Source organism: Brachyhypopomus gauderio, chromosome 5, assembly GCF_052324685.1.
Source record: "Brachyhypopomus gauderio isolate BG-103 chromosome 5, BGAUD_0.2, whole genome shotgun sequence".
NCBI lineage: Eukaryota > Metazoa > Chordata > Actinopteri > Gymnotiformes > Hypopomidae > Brachyhypopomus > Brachyhypopomus gauderio.
In genome coordinates, this window is record NC_135215.1 from 34,803,649 (window position 1) to 34,827,852 (window position 24,204).

The 24,204-nt window shown below is 46.9% G+C and overlaps 1 protein-coding gene across 1 annotated transcript; it reads left to right on the forward strand.

Annotated features, from left to right (window-relative positions):
* The first annotated feature begins 773 nt into the window (after positions 1-773).
* roraa (RAR-related orphan receptor A, paralog a) lies at positions 774-23,708 on the forward strand. The gene is made up of 12 exons (XM_077004650.1): positions 774-913; positions 1,771-1,842; positions 2,516-2,746; positions 4,102-4,324; positions 6,035-6,176; positions 8,552-8,947; positions 9,896-10,017; positions 12,449-12,581; positions 13,593-13,700; positions 15,279-15,389; positions 16,215-16,327; positions 16,937-23,708. The coding sequence occupies exons 1-12, from the start codon at positions 774-776 to the stop codon at positions 17,099-17,101; spliced, it is 1,956 nt and encodes a 651-aa protein (XP_076860765.1). The 3' UTR covers positions 17,102-23,708.
* Positions 23,709-24,204: the final 496 nt, after the last annotated feature.

The window sequence follows — 24,204 nt, forward strand, 5'->3', positions numbered from 1 at the left end:
GAGCCGTTTAGCACCGAGACGGAGCGGCGTGTGGTGAAGCTAGACGTGGGCCCTCCCTCCATTAGCGAGGAGAGGCTCTCTGAACATTTACACTGTGTCAACATCCCACTTTCGCCTCCATTCCGAACGACGCTCTTCAGGTACAAATGAGGCGCGCGCGCACTAAAGGGGCCGCGCTCGAGCGTCGGGCCCCGAGTGCGAGCGCCTTCGCGACGCTGATGTCAGCACTAAAACACGCTGAAGGAACCGCGCGCGGCTGTGACAGGCTCGCGCCGGGCCGTTAGCGCGCGATACGCCGTAATGATCTTTGTCTTCCTTTTTGATGAAGTGTCTCTCTTCTTCTTCTTCTTCTTCTTTTTTTTTTTCGAACCGACTTTTCCCCCACTATCTTCATTTGTTCTTTTTAGTCCAGGAAGTCTGGGCCGACTGGAGTAAAAATGTTCTGCTCATAATTGCCATGTTTCATGCTCGTGGCCAGGCGCAGACAACCAATCACGACGAGGCTCTCCACGCCTGCTGACATTACGCTATGAAATATGGCTTCCATGGGAATTTATGTGCATGAACAATGCGTTGAACCAATTACAATGGCCTTTTGGCACACGAGTGACAATTGTGTTTGATGGCAGCAGCGCTGCGATGTCTCGAGTGGGCCACTGGAGAGTATCTTCTCCCACCGGGCCTGATCTGAGGTCTGCGCAGGGCAGGGGGAACGCGGCGTGTGACTGAGACAGCCAGACGGAGGGAGGAGGAAGGGTGAAAAAGGATGAGAGATGGAGAGAGGCAGCCAGGACCAGAGGGAGAAAGAGAGTGGAGTGACTCATGGCTCCATCCTCAAGGCTCTGTCTCTCCCTGTCGCCTCTGACTCGGTGACCTTGAACCAGGCACCAGAGAGTCACAGCAGCACGGAGCGGTCTTAACGAGCTGTGCTCAATCAGCCTCTCCGAACGCCTTCTGTCCAGTCACGCCACACACAGAGGATGTGTGAGCCATTTCAGCTTTGGTAGTTAGAACTGTGTTTGTGTGTGTGTATTACGCACAGGCGCAAAAATAAAAATACAATCCTTGGTCAATACTAAGTAGATCTGGCAAAGCAGATAAATATCGTAGTGTAACAAATAACTGTCACAGTTGTGGTTTATTTATTTGTGTCTTCTAACCTACAATCTAGACGCTACAGCAGACACACGTGTCTCTTACAGCCGTTGCATGTTCAAACACACAGACAGATTAATTGTCAAGTGGAGTTACAACGCCTTCTGTTCCGCAGGACTCTCGCTGGATGTTACAGGAGAGTCTTGCTTGGTACCAGTTCCTTTCATTTCATTGAGTGAAATGAACGTCTCCTATCCTAATATGTGCAGAAGCGTCGAAATGGACATATAAATCACCAGTTTAATGTGACCACTGCGTGAACGTTGTTTGAGTGTGTTCTGTGTCATTAGACACGGGCCTTCGTCACCAGTGATGGAACTGCCGTGAAAATGAACGCTCGCCGATGTCGTGTTGTACGTGTTCCCTCATTACGTTGCGCACCTGTCGGCTATCTAAATGGCAAAGTTAATGGCAAAGGGGAAATATCGCTAATGGTTAAACAAGCAGCACCTGCCAGAACAAACCAGATGCTAATGTATACAGAGCAAGAAAGATTATCCTTTTAACTTTCATTTAAACAAATCATTTAAATTTCAACCCCTCGTTCCTTACATGAATTAAGCAATAGGCGCAAAGCCCTTGGTGTGCTGCGCGTGTGTTTTGGCGTTCTCCGAGGTTCTCCGAGGTTCTCCCCAGCCCGGTGGAGCCATCAGCCATGAATATGCAGACCCATCAGTCTCTGGCACCGTATTTCCACAACCTCTGGGTTTTATGTCAATAGATATTGACTCTTTCATCCACAGTACTTAATCCACAAGGCTGTCCATGTGCTAACCGCAGTGGGACTTTGCTCGAGATATTTTAGATAGCGCTTTAGATATTTTAACTCCATTTGCTTTATCTCTCTTTCTTTCTGCATGTTTCTGCTGTTTTACGTTTAGAGTATGAAATTCTAAATATACTTTTATTCTAAAATATACTTTTCTTAATTCCATACTATACTCTGCCTGTTCTTGTAGCCTGGAGAGCATGTGAGAATGTAAGTGCACGTTTGCTTTGTGCTTTGAGGTTAGTCTTCCTCTATCTCCCAGTGGGGGGAGTGGAGGTGATCAGTTTCGGTTCAGTTCTCTTTCTAGACAAAAGCCGTGCTGAATACCGGAGACTCCTGCCTGAGCCGGGCTGGGGACGGGGGGCTTTGTGACCACTTCACATGAAGGCCCAGGCAGCGTGGCGGCCCTGGGACTGTGTTAGCTCCCACTGCCTCTTACTGTATCCTCTATGCTGGGCACCGTGTCATGCCCACACCAGCGCCTGAAGCCTGGCATGCAGTTCCGGCTGCTTACCCCCCCCCCCCCCCCCCCCCCCCCCCCCCCCCCCAATGTGGCACAGTCTCTGTCAGCTCGAGTGCCCGCCTCCACAGCACTAAGATGGAGGGCCCTCACAGCACCGCCCGGGGAGAGACGGAGGCACAGGAGCTGGCGGAGGCCGCGGTGTGCCACAAAGGCCCGCCCCGCGGTCCTCCGCTCAGAACCGGGCACCCACAGCCCTGCCTTCCACGCTGGCCGCGCACGGAGCTGCTTGCCTGTGGGCCAGCGGAGATACGAACCCTGGGAGAAGGGGTGGAGTTGCAGCGCTCCGCTGCCCCCTGCTGGTGGGACCCCGCCGGTGCACCGCCTCTCCGGGACCCCACCACAGCCAGCCTTAATTACTGCACGCCTCAGTTGTTCTAAGTGCATGTCAGAACAAATTATGTAAGTAATGAGGCTGAAAATGCTAAAGGACCGGCAACACACCGGCGCTTTAACGCTTGTGGCGGGAGAACACAAACACAAACAATAGAGTGGCCCGCCCGGCCAGCGCCACAGACACAGCGCCAGAAAGGGGGATAATTACATCTCCCTTAAAATATTCATTACCCAACTGTCTTGTCAGAGAAGCCCTTAGCTGGATGGTCCTATTCTGGAGTAATCTAACTGCACACAGCAGCAATCATAGCTGATTACACACGGTAATGACTTCAGTATGCCGCTCCGTACGTAGCACTCTCCAGACGGCGGAGAGGATGCCTTCCGTGTACGCACGGCCTGTGACGGCCTGACGAAGACGTTGGCTGATACGGGTGGGCCGGACGCCTCCGTGGCCAGCCTTTACGGGTTAATAGATCAGCAGTTGGGGAGGCACTAGATAGAGAGAGGGGGGTGTGGCGTGGGCCTGTGACGTTATCCACACAACGTAACGGTAGCCGCCGGGCTCATGATGGCACGAAGGTGATGGGCGCAAATGGATTCTGAGCATCTGGATTTCTGAGCTTCCCCAAAGTTTTCTAGAGCTGCTGTCACAGGGCTGCTGTCTCTGTCTGGAGGACCTGAACCCAGCATGGCCGCTTTCTGTTCAGCTGAACTAAAGCACTCTGCCAGTGTTTAAATAAAGCACTCGGGAATTGTTTAAATAAAGCACTCGGGCGATGTTTAAGCTGCACTCTTTGCACTTATCTACCCAAGCACAAGGAATGTGCGCTGCCAGGGGTTTGACCAGAGGCTCAGAAGTTTCCTTATGATGACAGCGGTCTCACAGACTGGGACAAATGTTTTTGTTTTGTTTGTTTTTTTTCTGTGGAGTTAAAATGCTGAAATACACACGATTGGTTTTACATGCCAGTCTATTTCAGCCCAGCATAATCTGTTTGTGATTACGGACAATGGCGACACCTTTGTTGTCTGATGTGGGAGCTTTAAGCGCTCACACAGTTCTGAAGAAGCCACGGAGTCTGCATTTCTGACAAAAGTCCGCTCCTGTAGTGAAGAGGTGCCCCTTGTCAGGTTTCTGCTCTTGTATTGCCCCCCCCGAAGGGTCTGGTGGCTTTTATGTCGTGGGTATATTGGAGTTTTAACTTTTTTTATGTTGGTTGCCTGACATTGTTATTGTAGCGGTTCGTAGCGAGTTATGTTGGGAGGTAAGATGGCCTCCTGTGTAAGAGGTGCAGTTTTAGCATTCGCGGCGTGACAGGGAAGAGGGCCGTTTGAAGCTGCGCTCCGTTTCATGTAGCGACACACAGCCGTGGCAGAGAGGTGTTGTGCTGCAACCGCTGACAGCTGAGAAAATCCTGACTGTTTCCTCTCTCTCTCCCTCTTTCTTCTCCGCAGCTCAAATTGAAATTATTCCCTGCAAGATCTGTGGAGACAAATCATCTGGAATCCATTACGGTGTGATAACATGTGAGGGCTGTAAGGTAAGCAACCAAACAAGTGTGTGTGTGTGTGTGTGTGTGTGTGTGAGAGAGAGAGAGAGACAACGAAAACAGCCCCGCCAAAAAAGAAAGTAAAACAAAACAAAAGGTAGAGACATACACTGGTAACGTAGAAAGGAAACGCCTCACAGAGATCTCTGGTTTGAGGAGTGTATTTGAATATATACTGGGAAGACCGAGTAACGTTTCGCAGGTGTAAACATCAGTGCGTTTATCATCATTAACATGACACAACAGGCTCCAGTCAGTTCATCACTCTGGGCGGCGGTGATCAGGACAACGTGACTGCTTGTGCACGCTTCCCTGAGACTCTGACAGAGCGTTCAGGCCACTTTGACTCTCGCGTACTGTCTCCTACACGAACGAGACCATCAAAAGGGCCGTGCTTTGAGTCACAGCGCGTCGTTAGCCATTATGCCACGCTGGTTTTGACTCACCTTTCCTGCTTTAGTTTTCTAACTGCAACTGCCCTTTCTGGGGTAGTTTCACACATACCATCCCCTCAGCAGAGGGAATTATATGCTCATTGTGTTTGGTGTTTGCCGCCTGTCACTGGGGCTGGTTGTTAGTATTCCACAGGCAGACGGTGCCGGGCGCAGCAGAACCGAACAAACGCCGGGCTGCTATTTTAGAATTAAAGACAGACTCCCTGCTCAGCATCACCCTTATACACTCCCCCGTTCCAAAAAAAACCCCAAAACAACAACAAACACACACACACACACACACACACACAAAGGAAAATGAACAAGCCTGAAGAATAAACTGCTGAAATGTATCTTTAATGATTGCTAATGACTTTAGGCAGAGAGGCATTTAATGATATGTGCGAGCACACCACTCTGGCCCATAAATCATAGCATTATTAAGGAGTGGTGCTTGTCACCACCAGTTCTACCCCGCTATCATAATGGCTGCCATTAGAAAGCAACTTGGCAGCTGTCAGCTGTTTTCTTGTAATTAAACAGCCAATGAGCAACTAATTAAGACATATGTGTATCGAACAGTGGAGTGGGTTATGTTAATGGTGTGCTGGAATCAATTCATTAAGTAAAAGGGATGAGGTATCAACTAGGCTCTCTGTCTCTCTCTGTCTGTGTGTGTGTGTGTGTCTCTCTCTCTCCCTCCCTCCCTCTCTTTAACACCCACTGGTTTTGCTGCGTTATTCAACTCCAATAACTGCGCACAAACTCACCATTTTTTACTGACACAGGCATGCAAATAGTGGCAGAGTGCTGCACATTAGCTAATCAGCTTTTCTAGCAGTAGATGTCCCCAGATAAAAGAGAGATGTCATCCGTGGGATCCTAAACCATGTGACCCTGTGGAGGACTTCACCTCCCTTCTGGGTGTCCGTGCTTTTAGAGACCACTTACGTGAACAGTTCGTCTGTAAGCAAGAGCATGTATTCATGCATTATCAACTGCTGACCCCCTCTCTCTCTCTCTCTCTCTCTCTCTCTCTCTCTCTCTCTCTCTCTCTCTCTCTCTCTCACTCACTCTCTCATTTCACTCTCTCACTCATTCTCACTCCCCCCTCACATCTCTCTCTCACTTTCTCTCTTTCTCCCCTTCTATTTCTCCCTCCTTCCATCTTTGTCACTCTCACTCCTTCCCTATGGCTCTCTCTCTCTCTCTCTCTCTCTCTCTCTCCCTCTCTCTCTCTCTCTCTCTCTCTCTCTCTCTTCCACAGGGTTTCTTTCGGCGGAGTCAGCAGAGCAATGCTGCGTACTCGTGCCCACGTCAGAAGAACTGCCTGATCGACCGCACCAGCCGGAACCGCTGCCAGCACTGCAGACTGCAGAAGTGTCTGGCCGTGGGAATGTCCCGGGACGGTGAGTGTGGGCGCCCCGCCCGGGCCGGGCACCTGGGTGGGCACCTGGGTGGGCACCGTGGAAGACTCCATGGAGGGCATTGGTGCTGTCTAAAGGGTGGGCACAAGAGTAGGCATCATGGCACACGCCCGGGCACGGACATGCCCACTTTCAGAAGGGGCGGGGGGGGTCCAGGCCAGGCCAGAGAGAGCTGGAACAAATGATATGATGGAATGTGTGAATGCGTTTAGTAGCCTGGGATGCAGACACAGATATCTTCAGAATCTGAACATTAAGCCCCTCACTTGGAAAAAGGAAGTGATTTGTAATTCAGTTTCCATGTCTGGGCCTTTATGCAGATGATGTCCAGTGTTTACATGTGTTAGAAGATGCAAAACAGGTCTAAACTAAAGAGGTTCACATGCTTGTGACAAGGATTAGATGGCTGAATCCTCATATATTCCAAATATTTTTATATATATTGGTGTATAAGTTGGGATATGAATGCAGTGGTCTGGTTATATTAGACACATACAGTGGTCTGGCTCTATTAGAGACATACAGAGGTCTGGCTGTATTAGAGAAATATAGTAATCTGGTTGTAATAGAGACATACAGTGATCTGTCTGCATTAGAGACATACAGTGGGCTGGCTGTATTAAAGAGGAAATACTGATTTTCTTCATGCAAGTGACAATGTCCAGGGCCCAACTTTCCTGAGTTAGGTCTCGTCATGGACTTCAGGGCAGGTTCAACTCTGAGTGTAAAGAGTCTGACAGCAAGTAGCTTTTAGTAAATGACTGCCATTAGGAGAGCTCGTTAAAGGGTGAGAGAGAGAGAGGGAGAGAGGGAGAGAGGGAGGGAGAGAGAGAGAGAGGGAGAGAGAGAGAGAGAGAGAGAGAGAGAGAGAGAGAGAGAGAGAGAGAGATGTGTATGTGTGTACATGAGTCTGTGAGTGTGTGTGTGGAAGCCCCCTGTAGTGCCCCTGGCTGAGCTGAGTGACTATGGCCCGTAACAGGAAGCAGTAATCAGGCCATCAGAGTCCGCTGGGCTGCTCTCAAACACACAACCAGGACGGGCAAGGTCACTTCTGACATCACTCACACACAAGCTCACTGGCCCCCATTTGCCTGCCTTCTTTTCTCTCTCTCTCTCTCTCTCTCTGACACACACACACACATGCACACACACCCATACATTAGGCCACACCCCTTCATCACGCAGTCAATCCCTTTCAGTGGGCCCTTTAACACTTCTTTCCCACTTCCAAAAACAAACTCACATACTCCGGCCCATGCTCACATACTCCTGACCAAACTCACATACTCCCCAAACTCACATACTTCCCAAACATTCACACTCTCCAAGCTCACATACTCTTGCCCAAACTCACATACACTGTTCTCTCTGTGAGATACACCTACATTAGAATTTCTTCTGGCAAAGGTTTGTGGCACTCGTGAGTTCCTGCTCAAGCCAATCACCTTCCTCGTAGTTACAGTGTCCACCATCATCCTCGTACCAGACCAAAAATGTGCCTTGAAATATATTTGTTGATTAGCTAAGTACAGAATTTTCATGTATGGCCAAATATTATTAAACAAAAGATCACCCAGGTCACATCAATTTATTACCAGGATATTTATTTTTGTGCAGGTTCAAGGTTTTTTTTTTTATTACATATTCTAAATTGTAACACCATATACAAATGAGGCTGAAATGCAGCTGAAAAATATGTAAAATGTGCTGCCATTTATGAATGAGTAAACGCGTGACCACAACACTCATTTGCAGTTAACCTCACATTAAATCTGGCAGCTGGGTTTTTTATGACTTTCAGACAGGAAACAAATTCTGGATGAGTGTGACACTCTGAACCCCACGAGGCCGGGTCTCACCCACACAGTTCACACGCGTCCTTGTTCTGAGTGGAGCAGGAACCGTCCTGCTGGCCCGGTCGGAGCGGCTGTGCGCTGCCCTGCCGTGTCCCGCTGCGTGCGGGTGTCTCTCTCGGAGGCTGAAGTGAAGGGTTAGCAGCGTAAAGTAAAGACGTCAGATCAGGGAAGCATTTAACACCCATTACCCTCCTAATGCCACGGGGGAGGGTTCAGGTGGGGGAGTGCCCGGGCCTGCCTGTCCACCCAGGTGGGCAGCGCCAGTGTTTTGGGCTGCCTGCCATAGAGCTGCATCCCCAAGGCAAACCGGAGCGCTCACTCTCCCACTACAGGGGCTAGCGAACACCCCTGTTCCGCCGCCTGCCTCCGACGTATTTCGCAAGTCACGGCACGTGAGAATGGAGTAATCGGCCCGGCCGATAACCAGGCGTCTCTCGTGGCCGCTGAGCTAAGGTGGTGCGACTCATCTTGCGTTCTCTGTGTCCTCTCCCCCCCCCACAGCGGTGAAGTTCGGCCGCATGTCCAAGAAGCAGCGTGACAGCCTGTACGCCGAGGTGCAGAAACACCGGCTCCAGCAGCAACAGAGGGAGCACCAGCAGCAGCCGGGGGAGGCCGAGCCGCTCACGCCCACCTACGGCCTCTCTGCCAACGGCCTCACCGAGCTGCACGACGACCTGAGCGGCTACATGGACGGACACACGCCCGACGGCACCAAGCCCGACTCGGGCGTCAGCAGCTTCTACATGGACATCCAGCCGTCGCCCGACCAGTCCGGCCTGGACATCAACGGCATCAAGCCGGAGCCCATCTGCGACTTCACGCCCGGCTCGGGATTCTTCCCCTACTGTTCGTTCACCAACGGCGAGAGCTCGCCCACCGTCTCGATGGCTGAGCTAGGTGGGCACACAGGCAAGCTGAGGGAGGGGGCATGCTGTGGGGATGTGGGCGGGATGAAGGAGGGACGTGGGAGGGGTGTGGGTGAGACGGTGGGGACCTGAAGATGGTTGCTGGGGTGATGCTCTGCTGGGGGTGGGGGGGAGAACTCAACCGTGGGGCAAATGACACAAAGGTGGCTTAAAATAGCAGGAGGTTGGAGACTCATCTCTGAGACTCATTAAAAGTGCCTCTTTTTTGTAATTAGTTTCCATTAATTAGGGCCAATCAGGATCCAGCAGGGCACACGTCGGGGGAAATCATTTTTTTAGTTTCCCCCTGTGCTCTGGGAATCCTCCGAACAGATGTGTTTTCAACATGATTGAATTTTTATACTTTGTGTTTTTTCTCCCTTCTGCTCTTTTTTATTGAAAGCAAATGTGACCTTTGTTTCCATGGTTGATGTGCTTTCGCTCTGTGTAGGGCACACACACACACACACATACACACACACAACTTTACTGTGTCATGGGCTTCATGCTGGAGGGTGTAGAGGAAACACTCAGCAAGCCTCTCAAATCAAATTTGGCAAAACAGTAATAAAGACATTCAGTGGTATAGGCTGTGTAGTCTCTGTATAGACTGATAAAAGTGTTGGATAAACAACCACATCCCATACAACTAAAAGCAGCGTCTGCTGACTGCTGAATTAGCAGCCTTACACTGTGAAGTCTAGAACATCTTTGCATGTGTGTATGAGTGGGGGTGCTGGCATGTGCACGTGTGTGTTTGTATATACATATGTACCTGACCGTGTGTGTGTGTGTGTGTGTGTGTGTGTGTGTGTGTGTGTGTGTGTGTGTGTGTGTGTGTGTGTGTGTGTGTGTGTGTGTGTGTGTGTGTGTGTATCTGTGCACGTGTAGTAGTCCTGCATGTCTGACTGTTTGACGCTGTGCCGTTTGCTTGTTGCAGAGAACCTGGCCCAGAACATCTCCAAGTCTCACATGGAGACGTGTCAGTATCTGAGGGAGGAGCTACAGCAGATGACCTGGCAGACCTTCCTCCAGGAGGAGATGGAGAGCTACCAGAACAAGGTGATGCCCGCCCCCCAGCCACAATCACAACCACAGTTCTCACCACCAGCCCAACCACAATCACAACCACAGTCCTCACCACCAGCCCAGCCACAATCACAACCACAGTCCTCACCACCAGCCCAGCCACAATCACAACCACAGTTCTCACCACCAGCTCAGCCACAATCACAACCACAGTTCTCACCACCAGCCCAACCACAATCACAACCACAGTCCTCACCACCAGCCCAGCCACAATCACAACCACAGTCCTCACCACCAGCCCAGCCACAATCACAACCACAGTTCTCACCACCAGCCCAACCACAATCACAACCACAGTCCTCACCACCAGCCCAACCACAATCACAACCACAGTCCTCACCACCAGCCCAGCCACAATCACAACCACAGTTCTCACCACCAGCCCAACCACAATCACAACCACAGTCCTCACCACCAGCTCAGCCACAATCACAACCACAGTCCTCACCACCAGCCCAACCACAATCACAATCCTCACCACCAGCCCAACCACAATCACAACCACAGTCCTCACCACCAGCTCAACCACAATCACAACCACAGTCCTCACCACCAGCCCAACCACAATCACAACCACAGTTCTCACCACCAGCCCAACCACAATCACAACCACAGTCCTCACCACCAGCCCAACCACAATCACAACCACAGTCCTCACCACCAGCCCAGCCACAATCACAACCACAGTTCTCACCACCAGCCCAACCACAATCCTCACCACCAGCCTAGCCACAATCACAGCCACAGTTCCCACTGACACCCCAACCACAATCACAACCACAGTCCTCACAACCAGCACCACACTCACAACCACAGTCCTCACCACCAGCCCAACCACAATCACAACCACAGCCACTGTGATTCCGTGCTGGGCTCAGAGGATGCTAGGATGCTTGATACCATAAACAACTGCAGGGTGTCTTTTAGCCGAGCTCATATGCATCTCTCTTGGGCTTAGAAAAGGCTGGTATGATTTGAAATCAGAGTATTTGGAGTTCATTCCAAATGTATTCTCAAAGCATGGTTGCGTAAGCAGGATTGATGTTAATATTATCATATTTTAAATGAGCTACATGCAGGTTGGAGTACAACAGGATGGCTGTGGCCTTTAGCGTTCGTAAAAACCTTCCTGAAATGGTGTCACTGACACTAGTGATGTGAAGGCTTGTTTCTGGGAACGTTCACCTGCGTCTGCGTATGGGAAACGGGCCTCCAGTGACCTACTGCTGTTAGCCCACACCATTAGTACAAGTACAGTACTAGTATTTGTACACACCATTTGTATTAGTACAGTACTAGTATTTGTACAGACCATTAGTACAAGTACAGTACTAGTATTTGTACACGCCATTTGTATTAGTACAGTACTAGTATTTGTTCACACCATTAGTACAAGTACAGTACTAGTATTTGTACACACCATTTGTATTAGTACAGTACTAGTATTTGTACACACCATTTGTTTTAGTACAGTACTAGTATTTGTACACACCGTTTGTACTAGTACAGTACTAGTATTTGTTCACACCATTTGTATTAGTACATTACTAGTATTTGTACACACCAGTTGTACTAGTACAGTACTAGTATTTGTTCACACCATTTGTATTAGTACATTACTAGTATTTGTACACACCAGTTGTACTAGTACAGTACTAGTATTTGTTCACACCATTTGTATTAGTACAGTACTAGTATTTGTACACATCAGTTGTACTAGTATAGTACTAGTATTTGTACACACCGTTTGTACTAGTACAGTACTAGTATTTGTACACACCAGTTGTACTAGTATAGTACTAGTATTTGTACACACGAGTTGTACTAGTATAGTACTAGTATTTGTACACACCGTTTGTACTAGTACAGTACTAGTATTTGTACACACCGTTTGTACTAGTATAGTACTAGTATTTGTACACACCAGTTGTACTAGTATAGTACTAGTATTTGTACACACCGTTTGTACAAGTTTCCATGTAGTATTCAGGCCTCATGCTGTGACCAAAGTAGGACCAGATTGCAGTGTTTTTTTTTTCTTCCTGAAACTGCATTTAATTTTCCATCTGGCTAAAGACAGTAAACACATTGCAAAATGAAAAAAAGGAAATATCTCTAAATGTACATTTCTGTCTGTTTAAAGCAAATGTACATTTTATGTCTCTAGTCTGACCAATTTTTTTCTTACTGCGATCCTTTCTGATTATATAAACTAACACTTCTATCTGAAAATCGTGCACACACACAAAACCATCTCAGCCAAAATAGATGAGAGCAGAACGGACCTCGGGTCATGTGCAGCAGTGTTCAGGTAAACAGTCGTGCACGGGTCGCATTAGACACAGTGAAGTGCGCTCACGGGCCGCCCTGATTCACCAAACCCACTTGTGCTCTGTCTCCCCAGCCCAGAGAAGTCATGTGGCAGCTGTGCGCCATCAAGATCACAGAGGCCATCCAGTACGTGGTGGAGTTCGCCAAGCGCATCGACGGCTTCATGGACCTCTGCCAGAACGATCAGATTGTGCTGCTCAAAGCAGGTACTGCCTCCTCTCCTGTATGAGCTAGCAGTGCGTCAGGGTCCTTCACACTGACTCCAGACCAGTTTGGCATCCCGTGTTATGATGTTGGTGTCTGGTTCAGGAAGAGTGAAGCAGTCTTGGTTGTACCTGGGGGTGTAACTGTGGTCTTAGCTTAATCTTACCTGCAGTGGAAGGCTTCAGTGAGTTTGAATAAACCAAGTGTTATAATCCCCGGTTTTCACCAGTGATGCGGCCCAGTTTTAACTGTGGTCATAGCTGTGGTTGCAGCTGTGATCATAGCTGTGGCCGTAACTGTGGTCATTGCTGTGCTTATAACAGTAGTCTTAGCTGTTGTCTTAGCATCCTTCTGAGAATTAATGAAGCACCTAACTAATTATGACAGAAATACAAGTGATCTGATAATCTCCAACATTCCCAATATATTCTCCAATATTCCCAGTAAATTCTTCAGTATTTCCAGTATATTCTCCAGAATTTCCTATGAAACTGCACCCCACCGAGTCCAAATCCCTATATTAATAATGACACGCTGACATGGATCCGGTACCTGAAGACGTTCTAGACGTGCCATCTTCCCAAAGCTTCGTAATGGCTCCCATTACACTGTGTTTACCTCTTAATCCAGCTCGCAACAAATGTAGAATTACATCTCCCACTCACAACAACGCAATGGCAGAATCTGAGTCACACACACAGAGGAATGCAGGCATCACACACACACACACACACACACACACACGGTACAAAACTGCAGTCAAAGTGTAAATCCTCTTAAGAGGATTTTAGTGGTCTGCATGCTCGGTGTTTTAGAAACAGTGACCTTATCTAGATAGAGAGAATGTCCAGAGACATTTAGTCATAAACTAGAGAGAAGGCGTCTGTGGGTTATCAAAGAGCCTCGTCAGTTACTGTGTAACCCCAGTCAGCACCGAGCGTGAGTCACAGTGTTGCCTGCAGTGGTATTTTGGGTTGCTAACGTTGGCGCTGGTGTTTGGTGCCTGGCTGTAGGTTCTTTGGAGGTGGTGTTTGTCAGAATGTGCCGTGCCTTCGACCCGCAGAACAACACAGTCTTTTTTGATGGGAAGTACGCTGGCCCTGATGTCTTTAAGTCATTAGGTAAGTGGAAGCTCACTTCTCTGCGTTGTGTGTGTGTGTGTGTGTGTGTGTGTGTGTGCGCCTGTCACTGCATTTATACTTTTTGTTTCTTCAAGCTTTTATCTTTTCTTGCTTTTCGTCCTCTAAAGTTATGGCAGCGAATTGAGAAACCATCACTTTAATAACTGACAGATCATGCACAGCTTCTGTGAAAGACACACACACACACCCACCCACACACACACACCCACACACACACAATCCCACACACACACACACACAAGCACACACAATTCCACTCACACACACAAACTCACTCACACACACACACACACCCCCACACACAAACACACACAAACATGCACACAAACATGCACACACACATACACACACACACACACACACACACACAAACCCACACACAAAACACATACACACACACACAAACCCACACAAACACATGCACACACACACACACACACACACATTCACACACACAAACCCACACTCACACATGCACAAACACACACACGCACAAACTCAGACCAACAGTCTACAACAGACTCCTCATAACTGCCCTGCGGTAGAGCAGGTCTGCTCCTTCTTCAAGGAGGAAGACTAGAGAAGCCGTCTGGATACTTCCTGTGCTCCCAGATATAGAGGATTCAGTGGAAGCTTTAGTAAGACCTTTATCAAGCCTGCAATCCATATAGTCACAGAGCGACGCACTGGATTTCTCTAGTGTAAGCAGACGGCGTTTATGTTTGAATGCCGTGACAATAATAAAATCCCTGCGCTGTAGTTCTTTATGTGCGTCCAAACACTTCTGAGGCAGGACGCTGTCTAAATGCCAGAATGAATACAAATGTGCAGGGAGAGGGAAGAAAACGATTGCAGTGGTTTATCTGTGTGTGTGTGTGTGTGTGTGTGTGTGTGTGTGTGTGTGTGTGTGTGTGTGTGTGTGTGTGTGTGTGTGTGTGTGTGTGTGTGTGTGTGTGTGTGTGTGTGCAAGCATGTGAGGGTGTGTATGTGCCCGTGTGTGTGTGTGGGCCTCCGTGCTGCTGTAGTAACAGTAGTGTTTTATTCAGTGTAATGCGGGTGGCCCACTAAACAAGGCACCCTCTGTCCTCCACGCTGTCATCACAGCGCTCTGTGTGTGTGTGTGTGTGTGTGTGTGTGTGTGTGTGTGTGTGTGTGTGTGTGTGTGCACGTCTGTGTGTGCACGTCTGTGCACGAACATCACCTATCAGTGATTTTGCTAAAAGTCTCATCAGTGACCCAGTCGTAGATATGTAACAGTATTCATCTTTCAAAACATGATTACAATATGAGGATCAGAATGAGGAAGAAAGACCTTTAGTAGTCTGGAAGACGCTGTTACTGAGTGTGTGTGTTTGTCTGAGTGTGTGGTGTATATGCTTGTGTGTGTGTGTGTGTGTGTGTGTGTGTGTGTGTGTGTGTGTGTGTGTGTGTGTGTGTGTGTGTGTGTGTGTGTGTGTGTGTGTGTGTGTGTGTGTGTGTGTGTTTATACGTTTCCTGTGCTAAAGATCAAGAGTGTGCTTGACACCTTTGTCTGCTCCCCCCCCCCTTCTCTGCCAGGCTGTGACGACTTGATCAGCTCTGTCTTCGAGTTCGGGAAAAACTTGTGTTCTATGCACCTGTCTGAGGACGAGCTCGCCCTGTTCTCTGCGTTTGTGTTGATGTCTGCAGGTAGGAGCCAAGCTAACCGCCCCTACAGAGTTGTAAGGCAGTCAGAGCCATGCAGTCCCCACTGCACAGACACACCTCCGCACGCACGCACGCACACACGCACGCACGCACGCACGCACGCACGCACGCACGCACGCAGGGCATGTGGCGGCTTCATGTCACCACACCTCACAGTCAGTGTCAGCTCCTCATGTCATCTCTGTCTGCGAGGGCCTCAAAGAAGCATGATGTCATATCAGTTTAACCCTCAGCCCTGGTGGGGGGGGCTACTGGGGGGGGGGGGGGGGGGGGGCTACTGGGGGGGGTACTGGGGGAGGGGGGGGGGGGGTACTAGGGGGGGGGGGTACTGGGGGGGGGGGGGGTACTGGGGGGGTACTGGGGGGGTACTGGGGGGGGTACTGGGGGGGGGGTACTGGGGGGGGTACTGGGGGGGGGTGGTACTGGGGGGGTACTGGGGGGGGGGGGGTACTGGGGGGGGTGGTACTGGGGGGGGGTACTGGGGGGGGTACTGGGGGGGGGGTGGTACTGGGGGGGTACTGGGGGGGGGGGGTACTGGGGGGGGTACTGGGGGGGGTGGTACTGGGGGGGGTGGTACTGGGGGGGGTACTGGGGGGGGTGGTACTGGGGGGGGTACTGGGGGGGGGGGTACTGTGGGGGGTACTGTGCTCTTCTGTCATCTCTGTTTTGCGCAACAGACTTGTTTCTTCATCATGAGCTTGTTGTCTCTGTTTGTGTGTGTGTGTGTGTGTGTGTGTGTGTGTGTGTGTGTGTGTGTCTGTGTGTGTGTGTGTGTGGGTGTGTGGGTGTGTGTGTGTGTGTGATCAGACCGCTCCTGGCTCCAGGAGAAGGTGAAGGTAGAGAAACTTCAGCAGAAGATCCAGCTGGCTCTTCAACACGTCCTGCAGAAGAACCATAGAGAGGACGGCATACTGACAAAGGTAATGAATGAAGAAACACACACACACACACACATACCCTCACTCACTCATTCACCCATACACACACACACACACACACACACACACCCATACACACACACACACACACACATACATACCCTCACTCACTCATTCACCCATACACACACACACACACACACACACACACACACACACACACACACAGCCATGGAGAGAACAGATGAAGGCACTGAACTGTAAACTGAAGGTCTTCATGTCTTCATAGAAGTGAATGAATTAGAAACGATATGATTTGACACCTTGTCTAGCGCACATGTGTATGAAGCAGAAACTTCAGCACACTGAAGCTGGGAGTCTAAATGGAGTGTGAGTGGAGTCTAAGAGGAGTCTAAATGGAGTCTGTGAATGGAGTGTGAGTTTAGTCTGAGTGGAGTGTGTGAGAAGAGTGTGTGAGTGGAGTGTGGAGGACACATGATAGGGGGGAAAGAGCAGGACTAGTGTTGGAGCACACTCCTCTTCCTCCCACCTCCATCTCCAACCTCACAATAACACACCTGTGTCTCCTCTCTCTCTCCCTCCCTCCCTCCCTCCCTCCCTCCCTCCCTCTCTCTCTCTCTCCCTCTGCAGTTGATATGTAAAGTGTCCACCCTGCGAGCTCTGTGCAGCAGACACACAGAGAAGCTGACTGCTTTCAAAGCCGTGTACCCAGACATTGTGCGCACCCACTTCCCACCGCTGTACAAGGAGCTCTTCGGATCGGACTTTGAGCAGTCCATGCCCGTGGACGGCTAGTGGGTCCTCCGCCTGCCCCCTGACCCCGGGGGGTCAAAACCACGGCGGGGAATGTTGAGCATGAATCTGAGACACTTTACCAGTGCCCTGCACACACACACACACACACACACACACACACTCTTACACAAACACACCCACTCTCACACACACACACTTACACACAATACATGCGTACACACACACACACAAGGACAGCGAATCTGCTGCTCAAACAACTCACTTTTTTTGTTTTGTTTGTTTTGTTTTGTTTTTGTTCTTTTTGTTGTTGCTGTTTTTCTTTTTGGGGGGAGGGGGGGGTGCAGAATTGATTTGGGAGCCTGATTTGCAAGGGTTCTGGCTTCCTTTTTGACCCAGCGGGGTTTGGGGGCCCAGGGGAAAGGATGAGAAGATAAGGACTCTCTCTCTCTCTCTCTCTCTCTCTCTCTCTCTCTCTCTGCCTCTCTTCCTGGCTCAACCTCAAGAGTCTCATCGTGAGCCCCAACCATCAGCAAAAAGGAGAATAACAAACGCTCGGTGTGAAGAGGACGTCCTACTGAACCCTTTAACTTCAGTTAACCAACAGCACACACTTCAGTCTGGTCGGAGGGACAGTACTGCCACTCAGCCACTAACTAAAGACGCCACCGAGTCCTTTCTTGTTAGGCCCTTCTAGTTTCAGAGATCTCCGCACATGAAGGGATGTAAACGCCGGGCTGTGATTGGCCACGCCTCCTCTCTGACTGATGGCTGCTGGGAAGACGACTGCTCAGATTGCAAGCGGGCAGTGCAAGAGATGACAATGAAAGAAAGCAAGTGGCGGAGAGAGAAAGAGAGAGAGAGAGATTGGGGGACGTGGAGCCGTCTGCATAGGGCGACAGGAAGCGACAACTTTCTAAGGACAATCGTCAAAAAAAAATTAAAATAAAAAAAGAAGAAAGAAGAAGAAAAAATACGTAGAATTCTGGTAATTCTAGTTTTTAAAAAGCAATTTTACTTTTAGCTGTGGACGACTCCATTCATCATGGTTGCTTAGTGATATCATGTAAGGCCATCTGCTATTAAATCCTTACCTGGACAGGTGATTGCAGTTTAACTGAGCGCACCGCCACAATGCAAGGGCCCATTCCATCGGATTTCTAATGTGCTACAGGGTATACGGTCATAAGTACTTACTATACAAAAAAGTAATGTTTATAGAATCTATTTTAAATAACATGTATGATATTAGTAGCTAGACTATTCTTAATTGTTGAAATTGATAAGGCACTTTTATTTGCACCTTTCTTTAATTTAAGACTTGTATATTTACCTAGTGATGTGTTGCATGTGCGAAAAGAAATACAAGTGAAAACCGCAGCGTTGTGAAGGCTACACGTCAGACGCTCTTACTGCGCTGGGAGGGGTGTGAGTGTGTGTGCCCGTGTACCAGGGAGAGAAGCATGCTGGGTAAAGGCCACCAGAGAGGCACACTGAGCAGAAACACTGCTTTCCCATGAGCCCTTGCAGGCTCCCAGAGGTGGGGGCGGGGATGTTTCTGAACCTCGGCCTGCATTTTTACATATATGTGTTTCAACGTTTTGGCCCCTGCTGTGCTACAGAATTGTGAGACACAATAGCACAGCCAATACAAACCTCTAAAACTGCTTATCCACATCACCAGGTGCTCTCAATTTGTCTGAAATCTGTGAACATTTAGGAAATTGTAAATTGAACATAATATAGTTACTAACATCACTCTTACAATAAAATCACCTGAAATGTAACAAAATTGTTAATGAACTGTAGCGTATATTTACGGGCAAGTGCAAAGCACATTCGTAGTTCTTAATGCATTTCAGAAGATTGTACACACGGCAGGCACAGGGTTTAAAATGGGGGAAATTTGAACTTGTTTCTGGACTCCCCTGGTCCACGAAATGCACTAACCAACGGTGCCACCTAGTGGTGCACAAGGCACATCACAGCTCACATGTCAGTCTCTTCAACGACCTTCACCAAGGGGTTAAGGTCTTTTAAGCGTGTGACTTGCACAGCAGACCTACATGTCCAGGTTGCTTAGTTAGTTCTGTCCCGTCTGGTTTTGTGGATGAGATGAGATGCTCGGGGATGTCGTGTTTGTGCCGCCCTGCCTCTCTGGAAAAGCCTTTACCCAACAGTGATGAAAGCGAGGAGACAGAATAAAAAAGAGAATGAAATATTCAAAGCCTTGTCTGGTAGTAAAAGTTCTATTTTTGTAATCTGTACAGTGGATAAGCTGAGAGATGATATAGCACTTAACCCTGCAATAATTAGACCTGTTGTGTTTATATGTTTTGTTGGCAAACAAGACAACGGTGGTATTAGTGCTGTTTTTTCCCAATACCTAATTGTTGTGTGTTGAGTGAACTGAAACCTGTTGAATGTGCCATAGTGGTTTCCTATGTTGAATAAGTCCACAAACGTTTGTGTTGTAACATTCCAGTAAAGCTACGATGTGACTATTATAAAACCCACATATGATTCAGAAACACCACTTCGATGACCCTGATATCAAATATTCCTTCTGAACAGCAAACCTTCCTTATCTGGTGACGCCAAATCAATATTTTAATGTAGGGGTTTCCTGTTTGCTTGTTTATTTATTCCCCCTCATTTTTACATAGTGTTGTGTGAGAAAGTCCTGTTTTCCTCAGGGAAGAGTTGTCCTTCTAACTCTGATGTTAGTGTCATTTGTTCTGTGAGATCTTGAGAGAAGACATTTTGATGCTGTTATAGGTAGGGTATTGCCACTGGGCTCATCTCCTTATAACTCATCCTAGTCATCATCATCATCATCATCGCCATTTTGCACCCAGTTTTGGCTGTTTCTTGCACATTGGTCCTGTCTTTGAGTACTTTCCTATATTCATGTGTTCCCAGTATACCACAGCCCCTGTTATATCACCAGGGTCAACATGGGAGTGTGACATCTTAAACAATGGCCTATAAGAGAAAAGAAGACAGAAGTTTATTACCACAAATGGCACAATTCACTAGCCATCTTCTGTTATCCCGTGCAATGTATTTGATTGATGTGGCCGGAGGATTAAACAGTCCTAACTACACAGGAACATTTGTTAAACTGTGAATGACAATCCAACTTTCTTCATCCTTCTGAATTGGCAGTTCATGAACTCGTATGCTCAGGGAGCTTTAGTGAAAGTTTTGGGGCAGACTATTTCTGAAACATGTAGCAACGTACTTTATGACGTGTGATTTCAGTTCTTAGAAGCGCTTCTCTGGTCAGTGTGCCTAAGATTACATATCTCATATTCCAATAATGACATAAACCACCAATTAAGATATTGTAAAGAAAATCTCTCTACTCGCTTCCATAAACACTCCCCATATGTCTCTTTATATAATTTAATTTACCCCTTTAATTTGTTTAATTAAGACTAAATCAATTTTACAATTTGTTACACACACACACCACAGCAATGAAATTTAATACCAATTCACTCACAAGTTAACTGTGTATTCTGTGCATACTTAGCAGGGTCCAAGGTCACAAAATAACCTTCATGCAGTGAGCTCTATCGTCACCCTTTTTATCTGGATGGGGAATGTTTTAATTGTCACTCATGTTGTATTAATCTATGTGCCAAATACCTCTTCTACAATTCGCTCCACTATCAGATTCTGTCCGAGTCAGGAATTTGTAGTGCGTTACTAATACGGGTTTCTACAGGGTAGCCACTACCGTGGAGTTCCCTTTGAACAAGCTTTGATACACACAAGACTGTTGGCATTTTTTCAGCCCACGTTATCCATACTGATGTGTCCTAAAGTCAGTTACAATAATACAGAGTTGCACCATAAAACTGTAATGAATTTGTTCTACCACAGCTAGAATCTTTTTTTTTCAGTCTAGTTTGTATTAGGTATTATAAGCAATACAGGCTCTAAACTAGTACTTTGAATATTTTTTTTCCAATCAAAGCAAAGGTACTAAACCGTAACTAAATGTGTGGTATTGACGTCTTGATGTACAGATAATAGCTCATTGTTACTGAAACATCCAGTGGTCCATAAAATGTCTCCTTTTATCAGTTTGTGAAGCAGTATGCTTAATCTGTGGTTTATACCCTCTTTGTTGATTTGAGTAAGAAGCAATATGATAAACGTGGGTGTGGGTGTGTGTGTGTGTGTGTGTGTGTGTGTGTGTGTGTGTGTGTGTGTGTGTGTGTGTGTGTATGCGCGTGTGTGTGTGCTTAAGTGAAACCCCAGACAAGGCTTTAATAAACTAGATCAGGAGCAGCAGAGTGAGCTGGTGACGGTTAAGGCCCGTGGATCTCTTCGTTTGCCCAGGGTTCCCCACACATTTAGGAGCACTGAGCTTGAACCCACCGAGAAGGCTTTGCAAGCATGACACAATGCACCTCACTATTCTTTTCTATTCATATCTCGATTATGCAAATCTGACGTCAAAGGGCCTATGCAGTCACAATGAGCGAAACGAGTTTACAGTATTCCATCCTTCTAATTCTGCGACCCCTAGTGTAGGCACTCACACTGCCAAAGCCATCTAATGACATTCAGATCTTATAATAAATGGAACTCGTGTGATGTCATGCTTGTGAGGCCGTTGTGATGTTGAAGGTGAAAGTGTTACTAAGATGCTTAGCACAGCTTACCATTTTCATCTATCTAAATGTGAGTTGTTTTGTTTCTCCAAAAGCACAGCTAATACACTTATTAAAAGTGAGATAAGTTTTAGAATATAGAAGAAAATGAAAAAAACAAACAAACAAAAAGAATTTTAGCCATAATTGAATGTCAAGCAATAATATATATGGTATATTATTATTCATCTTTGTGCGTAGGACGCCTGCATGTAAATACACCTCTTATTTATCACATCATCTTCCTTTTCTTCTTCTTCTTTCCCCTCATTCTCCCATGATCATTTTTGTTGTGTATATTTGACTGGTTCTGTTGCCAGGTGGAGAACTCTGAACTTCATATGGCCTGTAAACTGTACAGCTGAGTTCACTCTTTCTCTCCCCCTCACCGTTCTACTTTTTAATTTTACAATATTTAATGTTATTATTGATCACATGTATAAAGATAACTTCTGTCTGTATAGGTAAGAAGAAAATACCGCTATTAAGACCTACTCAGTGCAAATATTTATCTGTTTATTGAACACATCATGCTGTACAGTATCTCTGTTTTTAGTATACTTATCTCTTTTAGAGTTAGTTTGATAGAGGTAGGGTGTGCTGACATTAATTTTGTGTTAAACTGATATGTGTGGTGCTAGGTAAGTTACTTTTGTGAACAAACATTCTCAATTAATAGATTAGGCCACTTGATTAGTCCTTTCATTTCACTGAGTAGTGAGGCGTTATTAATATTAGGACTCAATAAATCATAAGGATAATGATAAAGATAACGATAGTGGTAAAATTACTTTAAATACCCAGCAGTACCTGTATCAGTGTGCTAGTCTTGGGACACGGCTACTTTCTTTCTCACTTTAGGATGATGGGTTAAAGCAGTGCCATCCCATTAAGATGCTATTGAACATTGCATTGTTGATTTGTCACAATAATGAAGAGATTGTATGAGCTAAAGAGAGAAAAAAAACAGTATGGTGTTAATCCTTCTGATTGTGAGAACCGCTGGCTGGAACTGTTGGTGTTGGGATCTGCGAACACGTTGGCTGCTCTGTCTTTTCTGAGTGCTCAACACCGGGGAGGATGTTAGATGCAGGATTTGAGAACATAATGCATTAGAGAATGATTAACATCCAGCAGTATTTTGGTTTGGCCTGCACAGGAGGCTTTGAAGACCAGCTTCATATGCGTTTACATTTTCCAAACTAATGTGTATCAACTCACTGTCATAAGGACTTAGCACAGCTACACTGTGGTTCAGTTTTAAATGTACAAGAAATTTGAAATTGCCTGTTGTAGGTTCATTCTAATAAAACTCATTTTCTCTCTGTAGCAAGTATGAAAATTATGTTCGCAATAATACATAACAAACCACACTGAGTGCCTCTCAGTGGTCTGGGATGCAGAAATTATATTTAGCTGTTGTTCTTATTTTTACTGTTCAACCATGTACTCAAATGATAATGTATTTGCACACGTAGGTGACTATTATCTCTTGTGTTCCCTGTTTCTCTCATGCTGTCTTTTATGTAACTGATATTTTCTTGTTTGTTTATGACTGTGTAAACATTTCACTGCCTCTTGCAGTGTCTTGAATGTTTCATTTGACAAACCCTTTTCTGGCTATGTGCAGTCTGCGTTCTCCGTTCCTCCCGTCTTCTCTCCTCTCCTCCTCTCTTCTCTCCTCTCCTCCCCTCTTCTCTTCTGCTGAATAGCTAACATTGTTGTAATAATAAGAGAGGCATTCTGATTTGATCAGTTACAGGCTGATTGAAATCCTGAATAACGCAGTGTTTTAATGCAGAGTCAGGTTTGGGTATTTGAAAAGAAAAAAAGAATGGATGAAAGACAATCCACTCTGTGTCTCCCCTTCTTTTATGACGGTTCCAGTTTATGTTCATTATTACAAACAAATGACTAATGCATTGTATTTTAAGTATTCATATGTGTATGTAAAATATGCAGAATACACATTTGGATTCCTTTCCTGTTGTCTGTTAAATGTGAGCTCAAGGGGAGGGGCTGAGGGAGGGGCTGAGGGAGGGGCCTGGGAGGGGCTGGGTTTTACTCCACACATAGGCAGCATAAACTGTGGGGAAAATGCCGAAACCAGTTTGTGGTTGTCACAAATTTTTACGTCACACGTTTGCTACTGATATTAAAATGGGGACAGACGATCATGTACCTTTTTATCCACCTCTTTTGAACTCTCTTTAGGAGGTAGTGTCTTCACAATAGTAGTTTTGCTCCTTCTCTTCGTCTGATTCTTAAATATGGAAATAAGTATTTTGATTCATTTTGTAAATACAGCTGTAAAGAAAAATAAGAAATTTAATGTTGTCTTTTAAATACTTTTCATTCTAATATGAATGTTGTTATATTGTACTTAGAAACTGTACCTTTAATATTACCTTTATTAAAAGTGCATTGGACACATCGATTTTAGATGTGCTTTATGTGCTGGTATCCCATAATAAAATT

Excerpts from the sequence above, each read along its gene's own strand:
- roraa (XM_077004650.1), top strand. The coding sequence starts at position 774 with ATGGAGAGAGGCAGCCAGGACCAGAGGGAGAAAGAGAGTGGAGTGACT. Across the intron at positions 914-1,770 it reads AGTCACAGCAGCACGGAGCG|GTTCTCCGAGGTTCTCCCCA; the intron begins GTCTTAACGAGC and ends GCGTTCTCCGAG. Across the intron at positions 15,390-16,214 it reads GTTTGTGTTGATGTCTGCAG|ACCGCTCCTGGCTCCAGGAG; the intron begins GTAGGAGCCAAG and ends GTGTGTGATCAG.